Here is a 15,466-nt window from a genome sequence, read left to right as displayed (position 1 = left end):
AATTGTCCACATTGCCCCCTCCTTCTAGCCTCACCAACCAGACTCAACCCCTTACAGAGCCAGCCAACTTTCAGCTACTACCTAGTCTCCCCGTACTACCATAGACAGAAACCTAACACTTAGAGCTAGACTAGCCAAAATTTATGAGCCACTGGCCCGATCACTGCCTACCTTACATAAATCCTCAAAGCAGTCTCCCCAACTCAGCCCCAATATTAAAATTACTAACTTACATCACAACCTCACCTCCAGCCCCATACTCATACACCCTTGCCAAAGTACACCTGGACCAACTCAAGATAAACGACACACAAGTACTACTGAGAATACAATTACTACTACAAATACAGTCAGCCCTAAAATCAAAGGAGCCTTGATCAATGCTAGATCCTTAGTAGCACATGATATAGAAATAGCAGACTTGATCCTCAAAGACGACCTAGACTTCCTGGATATCACCGAGACCTGGTTACACCCTGCAGCAGGCCCCACGATCATGCTAGCAGTCCCAGATAAGTACACCATCCTGAGGCAAGATCGCCCTAACGCCAGAGGAGGGGGTGTCGCTATTATACATAAACTCAGCCTACCCATGATACTTGCTACACCCAACATTGTCCAATCCTGCGAAAACCTGTCAGTCAAAGTCCCACTCAATAACACCCAAACACTTACCATACACCTAATTTACCGTCCGCCAGGACCCATCAGTACCTTCGATGAAGACCTCAACGCCATCCTAACTAATAATCTTAAAACCTCATCTCAAGTCCTCATCATGGGGGACTTCAACCTAGGCTACAACGACCCAGCAGACCCTATATCTAATTCTATTGCCACCACCGTTGCTGAACTAGGCTTCGCGTAAAGAAGCATGGCCCCCACTCACTCGAAAGATAGAATACTTGATTGGGTGGCCGATTACAACTGTGTAGCAAACATCACCAATATCTCACCGTTAATCTGGTCCGACCATCACCTAGTCTCGTTCTGGCTAACTACCGATAGACCGACACCTACGCCTACCACAACAGCCCCACCTATCCTCACCAGAAACAAGAAAAACATTACCGCAGAAAGACTCATCCCGAACCTTCTCCCCATCCTTGATTCACTTCCGGACAACACAGACCCAGAGATCCTAGTTGAGGAATATAATAAAGCCATGGCCACAGCACTGGACCTCATCGCCCCTCTCAAACTCAGACCCAGCAAACAGAAATCACACCTCAACAAATGGTATACACCATTCCTCAAAAATTTGAGGCAACAAAAGAGAAATTGCGAGACTACATGGAAAAAATGTCCCTCAGCTGCTAACAAACTCAGTCTATCTAAAATAACTGCACTCTACAAAAAAGAAATATACATGGCCAAACGAACTTCCTTTGACTCTCGCATATCATCTGCCAAGTCCAATATGAAAGAAATCTTTTCCATTCTCAAAGAAGTCGAAACCCCCATACTACCCCTTGATACCTGCATCAAAGATAAAAACTGGTGCTCAGAAATTCAGAATGCCCTGGCCAATAAGATCAAGACCCTCCAAACTAAAATTTCTAGCAAAAAAGCGACCTTAAAAGACTTGCCCCCCTCCAGAAGACCAGACAAGTGCGTAACCACAGACCCCACCCGTTTCAAATTTTCAAAAGTCAATACTCTCGACGTAGAAAAAAGTATCTTGTCCTTGAAACCCTCTAACTGCCAGGGAGACCTTTGCCCAGCACAGCTTATCAAAGACGCTGCTCGCGATCTTTCACCCTTCATTACGAAACTGATCAACGCCTCTTTCACCACTGGCTCCATCTCCACGAATCTAAAACAATCCTGGGTACTTCCATTACTAAAAAAACCTACTCTTGACCCAGCCATACCTACCAATTACCGACCTATAACAACTGTTCCCTTTTTACTAAAAATCCTAGACAAGATCGCCTACGCTCAAATACAGAGGCACCTGGAAGAACACCACCTCCTAGGATCCAGACAATCAGGATTCCGCCCTCAACATGGGACTGAGACTGCACTCGTCGACCTGAAAGCTCAGATTGACACACTCAGGGACAAAGGACAAGTTGCCTTGCTCCTCCTCCTTGACCTTTCTGCTGCTTTCGATCTGGTCGAGCACTCTGTCCTATGCTCACATCTCCACACAGCAGCACACTTCTCGCCTGAGGCCATCTCTTGGATCACCTCATTCCTTAACGGTAGAACTATGAGGGTCTTCTCGCCCACAGCTGCAGCAGATCCCATACCCATCACCTGTGGTGTACCACAGGGCTCCTGCATCTCCCCTACACAACATATTTACCAAGCCCCTTTTCAATGATTTGGATCATCTTGGTATCACCTACACTAATTATGCCGATGATACTCAGATCCTCCTTCCGCTTTCTGGAGATTATGGAAAGGATTTGGCCTTGCTAAATAGGGTGTACATCATCATCCAGGCATGGATGGCCTATGCCTGAATGATGAGAAAACAGAGCTTATCATCATGGGCACAACACACAGTCTAAGGAAACTTAGCCCGGCCTACAACTCTTTCAAGATAGATGGGAACAACATTAAAGTTGGTCAGGAGGTTAAAACTTTGGGCTTCTACTTAGACCCTAACCTCTCCTTGAAAAGACAACTGAGCTCACTGGCATCCTCATCTGCATACACGTGCAAACTTATCCGCTCAGCTAAACCATTTCTGTCAGATACCAGCTGTCTCACAATCGCTAGAGCCCTTATACTATCCCGCCTTGACTATTGTAATGCCCTTTACCTGGGATCCTCCAAGGCTACCACTAGCAAGATACAAACTCTCCAGAATAACGCCCTGAGAGCAGCCCTAGGGATCCCCAGAAGGGAGCATATATCAGGACTCAGTCAACAGAACAATTGGCTCTCCACCAGAGATAAAATTCTCCTAAAAACAGCTTCACTCACCTACAAATCCCTTAACAATGCTGCCCCGATCTACCTGATTAACAGGTTCCATAGACAAGTTTCCGCGAGACCCCTCAGAACGGCTTACAAAGACCGCCTCTATGTCCCAAATTATAAACCCGCCACCATAGGAGGTAACAGCTTCCCGGTAAAAGCAGCCAAACTTTGGAACTCCTTGCCCCTAACCTTAGAGCAGACATGCCCTACCTGAACTTCCGCTCTAAGGTCATCTCATGGCTGAAACTGAAGGACCTCCCAGACAATTAAATGCCAAGGTTATTCCTCATGTGATCCGTACTGGTATGCATGCCATTTCTATTGTGTATATATTGTATATATTGCTTGATTTCTCTGCTGTTCTGTACATTCTCCCCACTCCAATTCGTACTTTTACACCTTGTAACCAAGTTTCGCATATTCTTGTACATGCTGCGCCCTGATACCCCTGGGTATAACTGCGCAATATAAATAATAAACTAAACTAATGCTCATCTCCGCTCTGGACACAGAATGAAGATTTTCCCGAATAAGTTCTAGAAAAGTCTGGATTCTATTAAAGACACAGAGGTGAGCATTATTCCCACCTGCTTGACTAATGGGAGATAATGTAATGCACTGAGGTTTGGCTTGCATTAATTGTGATGCTATTGGGAAAGATGCTATGATCTAGCCAGGGTTATCAAACAATGTTACTGTTTCGTCGTGCTGAATTATTCCCCACCCCGATATTGTTCTTATAATGCTTTTTTACGATTGAATGTATTCCCTCACTAACGCTGATGCTTCTTTGGAAGGGACAACAGATCAGCCGAGCTGAGGAGAGTGAAGGCTCATGGCGACATAGGAGAGAGACTAGGCATTTCGTCCAGTTTTGAGCCCAAAGCGGCATGCGTCTCTAAGCATCGAAAGAGGGGGCAAGAAGAGGGCTCTTAAAGGACTGACCCAGTTAGGATTGGTTATTTGGGTCACGTGATGCAATGACTGCAGTAGATGGACTAGCAGAGACTGTTGGGAAATGAAGTTTAGTTTGGTTTTCTCAGAGTTCAACATATTGTTCATGGTTATTTAAAGATTTCAGCAGTCAAGCAGGCATAAGGAACATCTCAAAAGTGTTTGCTTGGCTTAAATCTTGTTGCTGAGCTTTCTCTAATAAATTATAAGTTACTCACCGTAGTGACTAACGTACTCCTAGTCCATAGTCCCCCTTTCCTCCATACTGTATGGGCGTCCCTCGCTAGGGACGGGAGCTTGGTGAGGCCCACCAAATGTCTTTTAACCACTGGTTGGATGATGAGAAAACGTCCTCCTCCGAGTTCCGGTAGGCTCCAATGGCTGCCAGATAGGTGCAGCTTGTGTCTATTGCACCCCCAAGTGGGCGAGGTGTCAGAGAAGGGTAGCACATCGTCCAACGTGCAAGTAAGAGGATCAACCTCCTTAGACTCAGCCCAGTGGCAAAACCTAGTCCACTTGCTTTTGTAATAGCTCCTAGTAGCGTTGCTCCTGGCACCCTGTATGATGTCTAACTTGGCCTGCGACAGACGCAGATGCTTTTAATGTGACCTGTTCAGGAACCAGACTGCGAGGGCTAACTTCTGCAGATCGGGGTGGATGACCGTGCCCCCCTGCTGCTATAGTAGATGAGCTGGACCCACAGGAAGGTGAATCGGAGGCTGGTCCGACAGGCTGAGCAGCTCAGAGAATCATGGTCTCGCCGGCCACCACAGACCTATCAGAATACCGAAGTGCCGGGTCTCCCTTATCTTGCTGATCAGCCTCTGCATCAGGTGAGTGGGAGGAATTGCATATGCCTTCATGCTGTTCCACTGTAACTAACACAATGCCCAGGGAGCCTAGTCCCTGTACGTGCCAGGACGCAAAGTGAAGGCACTTCCTGTTGTACCAAGTGGCGAAGAGATCCGCCTGTTGATGACCCCATCTGTTGAAGATCCCCTGAAGGACCTAATCGTTCAATTACCATTCGTAATTGTTCGCCCCCAACCTACTGAGGCCGTCCGCCTCCAGGTTCAACTCTCCCGGGAGGTGGATCACTGGCAAGTGTATGTTGCTCACCAGAGCACATTGCCAAATGCTGACCGCAAGGGTGCATGGAGGAGGAGACCTGGTGCCAACCTGCTTTTTGATGTAATACATGCTGGTGGAGTTGTCCGTTTGAATGAGGATTGCATTGCTGCTGATGAGCGGCAAGAAGGCCTTGAGAGCCAGCCAGTTGGCCTTGAGCTCTAGCCAATTGATATGGGCCTCCTGTTCCTGAAGAGATCAAACCCTGTGGCTGCTGTGGTTGTCCAGGTTAGCTCCCCTTCCTTCCAGGGAAGAGTCAGTGGTGATGGTAACCTGTGGTGCTGGTTGATGGAACGGTCTGCCTATCCTCAAGTTGCAGTCCGTGCACCACCAGACAAGGTCCTGGTGGAGAAAAGGAGGAATACTGATGAGTTCTGCCTCGGAACCCCGCTCCCTACTCCAGGAGGCTGCGAAGTGCAGCTGTAATCTTCTCATTTTTAGGCTTGTGTATGGCACTGCCAGTAGACATGGTGCCATGATACCCCACCATGCCGATGTCAACGCTCTGCTCTTCTGATGGCTGTGATCTTATCCTCCGAGGGAAACGCTCTCTCAGAGCTGGTATCCCAGATGAGGCCCAGGAACGTTAGCTTCTGCATAGGCTCCAGCTGTGATTTCTTGAGATTGATGGAGAATCCCAATTCGTGTAGCGTATTCATGAGAGTAGAGGATGTGTGATGGATAAGCCAGTCCTCAAGGTATGGATAGACATGGTGACCTTGGGCCCTGAGAATGCAACTGCATTCATAAGCCTGGTAAAGACCCTGGGGGCTGAATTGAGGCCAAAGGGTAGAACCTTGTATTGGAAATGGAAGCTCATGATCCTGAACCTCAGAGTACCGATAAGGCTGCCGAATCGGGACGTGTAGGTATGTGACCTTCAGATCCAAGGAGCACAACCAGTCTCCCTTGCACAGTGTCTCCGCAATAAGCGCTGGGGTAACCATCTTGAACTTTTGAAGATGTAGGGAAAGGTTCAGGGTGGAAAGGTCCAACACAACTCTCAGGCCAGCCTGGCTCTTGTGTATGGTGAAAATCCTGGCGTACAAGCCCATACCCAGCTGGGAGGCTAGGACATCTTCCACTGCCTGGCTCTCTACGAGCGATCAAATTTCCACCAGAGTTGTCCCAATCTGTGGGAGTGGAGGGGACGAGAGGGAGGAACCTGTAGGTGGTAGCCCGTGGACACTACTGACAGGATCCAGCAGTGTGTGAACCTCGCATGCCAATAATGTGCACTCCTGGACATCCGGGTTGAATCTGGAAGCCGGCAGCCAGGCCGTCGTCCTCATGTCCATGGTGATGCAGATGGCACAGACTGAGGTGTCTATATGCGCCACTGTGGACTCCATGATGTCTTGAGCCATCATCTTTGCCTCTGCAAGCCCCGCTTTGAAGCGCGCCTGGCTGTGTATCGGAAGTTCCGGAAGGTAGTGGGCTATTACCCGCCAAAGCCTTTGTTAACGACTGCGAGCATGACGTCTGCGTTAGATTGACATTGCAGCAAGGCATGGAATAGATCTTTCCATACGCCTCCAAGATCATCTCCTCCTTGCCTAGCAGAGCCGAGGACGTGGTGGCCGAGAAAGACTGCAGCTTAGAGTAGATAGAGGCTGCAGCAATCACCGAAGAGTGTGGTTGAGGATGTGCCGACAGCAAGAGTGTATCCCCCTCCAACTGCCTGCAGTTGGCGTCGAGGCACCCATTGGTGGGTTGCGCCAAATGGGGTTTAACCCATCCATTTTTGGCCAAGGCGACAAAGTCCTTGTGCATCGGGATCCCTGTTCTAGCCGCGGACCATAGAGTGAGGACTTTGGCCAGGATCCACGCCTATGGTTGTTCAACCTCGGGTTGTGGAAGCCCCAAGTGTTCAGCCAGACCTGCAAGCCATTCATGGAATGCCTTGGCAGACGACGGAGTGTCAGGGTCCTCCTCCTCATCGGTGTCCACCTTTGTCGGGCTGCATGCCATGTGCCTGTGCTGTGGTGCTTGCCGCACTAAGCCCGGCCTCCTCCAGGACTCTTGGTGGTAGAGCTCGAGGCCTATCCTGCACCTCAGGACGGGGTCTGGTAGGCATCGTGCCCTCGCTGTGTTGCCGGTAGCACTGTGTATAGGCATCCCCTCAGACATTTGTCCGGTAGTATGGCGTAGCCCCTCGGGTGGACACCCGGTAAAAGAACCTTGCGGTCCCTCGGCGACATCACCGGCAGGATGTAATGACCCCTCAGCCTGGCGGCTGGTAGCTAAAGCAGCCTTGGTATCCGTGCTGGTATTAGAACCTGAGTGGTCCCTCCCGCTTAGAAATTTGTTTGGGAAGGAATCGCCCTTGCAGGGTGCTGATGAAAACAGTGGTCCTAGCTTGGCCCTTGACTTGTGCTTGACAAAGTCCTTCAAGTCCTCTGGAGGCGATTGTTCGATGAACTCCCTCCACCGAAGTAACCTGTTCTTCACATTGTGCGATGTAAGTGCGTCACACGTGGTAGAAACCTCCCAGCTGTGATCAGGGCCAAAGCAGCGGAGGCAAAGAGCGTGTGGTCCGACGTAAGGAAGAGCCCTTCGCAGGCTGGACACCTGCTGAAGCCCAAAGACACCAACATGCGCCGGGGAGGAGCGTGGCGCTAGAGGACCGAGTACCTGATTAAAGACAAAAGACAGTATCCGGGGAAGAACGTGTGGTATTACAAGGCTGGAGCAAAACCCAGGAGTGCTGGTGAAAGCGGTCTGTTCCCATCGACACGGAAAAGAGGACTGAGGAGTGGCACCGGTGGGCCGAGTAAGTATAGCTCCAGTGCGCCTCTAGATTTAAAGGGGAGGAAGATTTTTTTCTGTTTGAAAAAGGGTCAGTCTCCCGTCCCTAGCGAGGGACACCCATACAGTATGTAGGAAAGGGGATGTGACGCAGGAATAAGGAAATAAAGCATAATGTTTGCTTCCGTGTCTTTAACAGAATCAAGACTTTTCTAAAAGTTATTCTGGAAAATCTTCATTCAGGTCCTTTAACTTCAAATGTTGGAAGGCGACCCCACCGCATCAGCAGCACAAATCACCTTAATTCTGGGACGAGACATAGCTCCAAATAATAATGCATTTTTAAATATGTATGCCCCAACCTTTAGTATTCAACTTAAGAAATGTAAGATTTGCAACGTGGTCATAATTCTTATGCCAATCCCTTAACAGAAATCAAATAAAATAATGCTTAATCGGTACCCATCCCATTTCATTAAATATACTCTCTTTGGTCTCACGAAAAGCTTTTAAAAGGCTAGGGGCTTCCCAGCAGCTTAGTTGATTAAGCTGTGGACTGGTCGTCATTTTCATCATTTTAATGTGCATTAGATCCTTTTTGCATAAAACTTGTCTCAAAACCGAAGTTAGGCCTCACTCAAGCCTCAGAGCGGCCACTGGCACACTCTGCAGAAGCCCCAAAATTCTTCTCCACAAGGTACCTACGATATTCAGCCATCCCCACTTCTTGAGGTCCACAATCATCGCTTCAAACCCTTAAATAAGAAAACTTGCTTGTATAGCAGAGCGAGCGCCTTCAGACTAAATCCAGCAGTCTGAGATGCGATCTTTAGAATCATGTTTCTGAGAACCATAGCCTTTTTTAAATGCATAAAGACTTCCTGCAATCCGTTTGCATGAGTAATTGGTAGACAATAACTGTCTGTTCGACCAATGGTACTGCCGACATATGCAGTGTGCGAGATGTCGTCTTCCGATGCCCAAAATGCATAAAATACATACATTTGGTCTTATCCACATGTAGGCCAAGTCCATTTCCCTCAGCATATTTGCACAGTACATTTATCATCCTTTGAACACCAATAAAAGTATGGTCCACCAGAACAATGTTATCGGCATAAGACAACCATACCAAGTGACTGTTCCCAATTCGTGGTTGAAAATTACGTGCCGCTTTTAATCGATCAGGCAAGTCCGCCAAATACAAATTAAAGAGTAAGCGGGCAAACGCGCATCCTTGCTTTAACCCTTTGCAAGTAGGCATGTTCTGTGTTCAAGTCCCCCTGCTACTCAGGCATGGTCATGGCTCAGGAATGGAAACTGTGCAAACGCTTGCGGTACAGCTGGCTTGCCGTTGTATCTTCCAGCAAAGCGGTAGCCGCTTTCTAGTCTTTTTCCAAAGATAGCTGCCCCCTATTTCAGCTGTGTACTGGCAGCAGAGCTTCGTGTTGGAACCCTCGCCTTCCTTTCGGGGAAGACGCTAGTTTTCACGCTCGCTTCGTTACCCTGTCTCCTCTGCTATCTGTCGCTTCGTGCTCTCCTTGCCGGTTTTGCTTCCCGCTCGGCATCAAGCTGCATTCTTACCTTCTCCCCTACCCGCACCTTGGTCTCTCTACTCTCCGCGTGACTTTCTGGGACTTGCTTGGTTATTGAGTGGGTTTTCCATTCCTATGCTTCTCCCTCCTTGCTCTCTCATCATCTATCGGGCTCCACCGCTCAACTAGATTCAAGAAGAATCTGTCCAGATTAGCCTTGCTTTTTTTTTTTTTAGCCTCTTAATTTTTTCCCTGTGGCTTGGTCTGTCTCCCTGGGGTTCCACATGTCTGGACCATCCCCCGACTCAGACGCAGTGGCCTCCAACGGGGAAAGACCATATCTTCACTCAGGATGGTAAAAGGAAAGGATAAGAAGAAAAAGAAAACAGCTGTAGACGACTCAGATAACAAAGGTGAGACACCTGACCCACAAAGGGTTGTTCGTCTTGAGAGATTGCAACGCCAAAAGATGGCGAGCCTGGAGCAATATCTGGAGTTAGTGGCTGCAGTACAGGGATTAACCCATGAAATGCAAACCTTACGGACGGAAAACACCACCTTAAGGCAGCTTGTCAATGCCAGAGATGATGCACGAGGTGACCTTCCCACATCAGACATTCCTGCCACCCCGAAATCCCATAATGTCGAAGGGGAGCGCGGGACACTACGCAGCCCCCACTCCCCTTATTCTACATATTTCTTTATTTCGCCGTTGCCTAATTCAGCATTTTCTCCAATTCAGCTTTTTTTAACGATGCTTTCTACGGCTTCCGGGTATCCGCACATCTACTCCCCTTGGATCCTCTTCTCAGGTGGTCATTAAAAGGTTTTCGCTTTTGGATCTTGACCCTGGTGGCGATGAGGGAGGATCACCTGGGTGGAGGGTCTTTGGGGATTGGGTAGAGGATATCCGCAAGCGAGACATGGTATCCCCCTTTTCCTTGTGAGAACCAACTTCACCCTCTCTCTGCCTTTATAATCTTGTTGCAAACCATCTCCCCTCATTTCCCCTTATTCAGACCATTATAGAACTGGGACAAGGAAGAGGCAACTAGGAGTAGTGCAGACCAACATGTCATTTCACCACTCTAGCACTGAGACGAGGAAGAGGCCTGCAGACTATTGTAAAGGTTGGGCATGTCCAGAGTGCTCCACTGATTATGGTCAGGCAATTGGAACTAAGGACTCTCACCTGTAACCTTTCAAATGGTTGCAGGTGCATAAAAGGTGGGGCCGACAAGATGCGGAGAGAGACCAGCAGGAGAGAAGCCGGGCCGAGTGTTGTTGGCCTGAGGCGAGACTCCTTTGCAGAAGGCGGTGGCCGAGTTCGGTCCTGCTGGACAGGCAGGATGCCGCCAAGTACCCCCAATGAGCTGCGGAGCCGAGGCCCAGGCGAGCCGCGAGAGGGCCGCAAAAGTGGGAGCATTATTGGCTGGGAGTCAGCAGCAGGAGCTGCGGGCACGGAAGAGATCTGAAAGCTGCAAGTTTCTGGCAGAGTCCGCAGAAAGCGAGCAGAGCTGCCGGCAACCCACAGAGAACAGAGAAGGCGATGGGTGAGCGGGACTCGCAATCTGAAGTAAAAGTATCAGCGAAGCAGAGACAGCAGCCACCTAGAGGAGACGCCGAGGACCGGTGAGTGGAAAAGATAGAGCACTCAAACCAGGGCGCTCCTGGGGGAAAGTAATGCTAAAAGAATGAAAGATTATGTGCAAGATGCAATGAGCCCAAAGCAACGGGGTTTGAGGAATAATACTGACAAGATGAACTGTGAGCAGCAGAATCCAAATCATTGATTATCAAATTAAATGAAAGCTTTTGACAACGCTATGAACAGATACGTTTGTGTGAATTACACATGCAGTGAATTGAAAGCAAAGAGTAAATTGTATGAAATACAGTGAAAAGCAAGTATGGAAGTTTGCTGAAAATATGACCGCAATGTGGTGAAGGAACGAGATCACCACGAGGTGAATTGTATGAAAAAACACATTGCAGCAAAGCCAAAAGGCTGGCATGGAGAAAGCCAAGTGAATGTAAATCAGAACACTGGTGCAGTTACACAAGAACCTGTGTGGGCAAGAAAGCCTAGGGGTTACCGGTTGCATCCGACAACTGCACCTAGACCGGTGATACCCTATCTGTGAAAGCCAAAGAAACATACAAAGAATCAATCGAAGTGTATGAAAGAAATTGCTCAAGTTAAACAGAAGAAAGCAATCTGTATGAACTGTCAAGAAACCCGAAGGAAAAGAAAGTTGACCTGGAACTGGTTTTGAACATTGAGAGACTGAGACCAAGTACAAGTTGGAAAGCTGAAGTCTTGGGCAAGGGAAACCTGAGACTGTATGGACTTTGTTGCTGTCTTGAGGAAAGGGACCTGGAGGCCATTTTCGGAACTGTGTTGTCTTGTGGAAGGGAACCCTGAGTCTTTGTGGCACTATCTTGAACTTGGGGAAGGGGAGCTGGAAGGACCACAGAACTTTAGTTGGAACACTATTGATTTTATTCCTGACCTCCTTAAGCGTTGTTTAGCTTTAGTTGTGAGGGCACGTATGGGTTTTGCACACACAGACTTTTAAGTTTAACTTAATGTCTCAGACTTTCCTTAGTTTCTTTAGGTAGGGAAATGCCACCTTAGCATAAGGCAAGCTAGGCCTTCAAGTTAATAAACTACTTTTGTTTGAACTTTGAATCTGTTGTCTCTGTCTTGCTTCATGATGCCTTCACAGTAGGTTTCCTCATCCTCGGACCACTCTTGGTCTGACAGAGGCTCTCTCTGCACATGATATTGGCAATGTGATAACCAAACAATATATAGTTAATACCTATCTTTCTGCAAGCAGCAATAGAAAGAGGAGGCAGGAAGATGGATTGATGCTCTTAAAAGACTGACCCTATTAGGATTGGTTATTTGGGTCACGTGTTGCAGTGACCGCAGTTGGAGTTCAATGTATTGTTCAAGAGTCCAGCAGGTTTAAGGGACATTTTGCTTGGTTTAAATCTTGTTGCTGGGTTTTCTCCAATAAAGCAAGAGGAGCATAAGGCTCGCCTCCGCACTTGACATGGAATTTAAAATACTGTTTGGTAGTAGGGTGTGTCTGATTTGCAGCATTGCTGATATGATGGAGCCAAACCCACATGTTATGACTTTGTGCATAAAATTGGGTGATCCGTACATGGTGCATTTTGGAACCTTTGTGCATGATTATAACAATATAAAGACAGCTGAGTTTTGTAGATAATGTCTTAATGCCAAGAGACTGGCACTAAGGTCTGCACTTTATAGAGTCTGGAAAGTTTGCTTGCGACTTAGTGCTGATAAGAGAGTCATAATATTGCGTCCTTCCCGGCTTTAAGGAAGGCGTTTAGTTCTAACTTTGATAAAAAATATAATATGAAATAACAGACCAGAAGTATGAATCTGATTTTAAAAGGTCTGAAGGTACTCTATCAGAAACCAGTGCTTTTCCAGCTCTGTGTGCCTGGATAGTCTTCAACACGCATTGCCACGAAAATCTCAACAGCTAGTTGCCATTTGAATACTTGCACTAACTCCAAAACCTGTGTTTACTCTCTGATGCAGCTTGTGGCATTATTGCTATTAGGACCTGACTAGTAATTATACATGAAAACATTTGTGTGGATGTTTGCATGAATGAAAAATAAAAACTAATCTAAGATGGCCGTTGAGGAGGTGGGGGGAGTCCTTGATGGAGCTTAAAAGAAAGGGCTCCTTTTCTCAGGTTGAACAAAGGGGAGTTTGGTTTCACATTTGTGTTTGAGGCAAATGGGGTGAAGAAGAGATAGAGCAGGAAGGATCAGCCAACAGCTTGTTCAGAACACTATTTTTAGTGTATCGGTGGATACAGCCTGATTTCCAAGCAAACTGATTATCAAGGCGCACTATCATGGTATTAGCATAAAATATGGATCATGAGTATGTTCTTGGGTCTCCCAATAAGGGATTTAATATTGTTTTGGTCTGAGATATGCCTTTAACTAAATGAAATGTCTTGAGATTTGTATCCATCTCTAAGCAATTAGTTTCCTAAAATTAAAAAACATTTTGTTATTTTGTAGGATCTGCACAATCTAAACCTTGTGATTGGCATTGCTTCGGCCGGTATTGCTGTGTACAGAAAACTTATTTGCACGAGCTTTTATCCATGGTAAGATTATGCAAACTAATTCTTGAACATTGTGTGTGTATGATAAAGCTTCAGATTGCACTGGTATTTAATGTATTTGGTCATGCAAATAAAATGTGAAATATAGTGCCCTGTATTTACTCAGACATAACTGTCTGGCAAGTTGGCCAGAGGCATTTGAGCATTCTTTACTGTTTGATTTCTCCATTTTATACCAATATACCGCATAGGGGAGGTTTTAGACCTTGTTTTTTAAAATCTCAACGAATGACCACAGTCACAACAAGTTTCCATGCATTTTATCATACAATGTAAAAATGTCTTTACTTTTCGAAATTAATCATATTGGCTGATAACAATGTAATGACTTTCAGGACAATATAGTTTGCTGGAAGAGTTTCCTTGACTAAATGTTAATCCTATGGAAAGGTACGGTATCCAGCCTTGAATTCCTTATTTGACTAAATTCATCGAACACAAACCTGGAGTTCACCATAACATAGACCAGTAACAACATTACTTTTCTAGATGTTCTTTTGGTTACAGTGGAGGCAATGTGTACACCACATTATATCAGAAAACTACTGACAAACTCTATTCTATTCCAGCCAACATCAGAAAACACTAAGACATCTTTTGATAATTTGTCAGAGTTGTACTTCCAAAGAAGACTATGCTGTTCATGTTAATTCTCTGAAGTATAGACTTCAACACTGAGGGTATCCACACAGACCTTTGAAACGCCTGGAAAAGAGTGCATGGTTTACCCCAAGAGAATCACTTTTAAAATAAAAGAAATCAACATCTGACAATGCAGTTGTGTGTGACAACCTACTCTAGACACTCCCCAAAAATAAAACAATCGAATAATATTGTCCTGCGTGACTTTCACAATACACCAATATTCACTTACAAAGAATGTATGAATGTTAAGGGCAAATGAGTACATGCGAAATTGAAAAGAAAAAAAAAAGAAATGGGGTAATCGAGCACTATTCCCACATGTTAGAATTTAAAAAATACTCTAGTTGTGGGCCACTTCCCATTTGGGAGCTGTGTGGTAGGCCCATACACTAAAGACAAACATTTGCATGTGTTTAATTCACTTGGAAACTAATACATTTTACAAATTACAACACAGAATGTCATATACATGAACTCATGTCCATATTCAAAAGTCTATATTGGCATGACCACTAGAGCTGTATCTACCAGGCTCATGGGTCTAAAATCTGTTACAATAAAGCACAAGCATTATTGGTTAACGACTTCACAGCAACCCACCCTACATCGAATGATTATGGATTGGTCATTGATTTGCTTAAACCTGACAATCTTTTTTCATGAATGACTGCCTAAGCTTGAACAAAAAAAGATACGTAGACTGTCCACACATAGGACTAGTGAGATCTCTTGGCCAGCACTTGTATGTAAAGTGTTTAAATTGGTGTATTATACAATACCAGTTTGATCGTAACCATTATTGTTTAGAGCCCTTGGACATCTCCTTAGAGCGCTCAAACAATTTCTCCACCGTAGGTAATTTTTTTGCTCTAAAGAGTAAACGCTCAATCAACAGTAAAAGTGCAAATTAGAATGGCAACTCCTTCATCAAATATGGTGCCCCTTCATGCTCCTTGCTTAGAGTGCTCTACCTATAGCAATTCATGCCTGTATTCAAGGCTCAACAAAATGGTAAAACAATATTCTGCAAGCTGTGCGGAATGTAACGGTTACAACCAACGTAGCTGAGTTAGTGGAGCGCTTGCAGTGTGACTCTGTCCATAAGAATGTGAAGTGCAATCCGTGTCCTTAAAATAAGTTTGCAAACATCCTCTACATTCCAACAAAGGATACTAAAGGTAGTTTAATGTACTGAACACGCTGCTTTTGGTTTTACTGTAGGAAACCTGGGAAAGTTAAAAGCAAGCAAATGCTTACAATTCAGAGACCAAGCAGCTTTCCTACATTTTTCGACATTTTTGGAAGAACTAGTAAATAAGCGCTAATTAAATAGAC

At 46.0% G+C, this 15,466-nt stretch overlaps 1 protein-coding gene across 8 annotated transcripts in view; it reads left to right on the top strand.

The window, feature by feature from the left end:
• PTPN3 (protein tyrosine phosphatase non-receptor type 3) overlaps nucleotides 1–15,466 on the top strand; it is a 2,254,194-nt gene that overhangs the window by 905,787 nt on the left and 1,332,941 nt on the right. For all 8 annotated transcript variants that reach the window (XM_069620560.1, XM_069620561.1, XM_069620557.1 and 5 more), the window contains one exon: nucleotides 13,380–13,468. In XM_069620560.1, coding sequence (XP_069476661.1) covers nucleotides 13,380–13,468 — 89 coding nt within the window. The remainder of the gene's footprint in view (nucleotides 1–13,379; nucleotides 13,469–15,466) is intronic.

Source organism: Ambystoma mexicanum, chromosome 5q (assembly GCF_040938575.1).
Source record: "Ambystoma mexicanum isolate Mex_15411 chromosome 5q, UKY_AmexF1_1, whole genome shotgun sequence".
Lineage (NCBI taxonomy): Eukaryota > Metazoa > Chordata > Amphibia > Caudata > Ambystomatidae > Ambystoma > Ambystoma mexicanum.
This window is presented reverse-complemented; position numbering and strand designations above follow the sequence as displayed.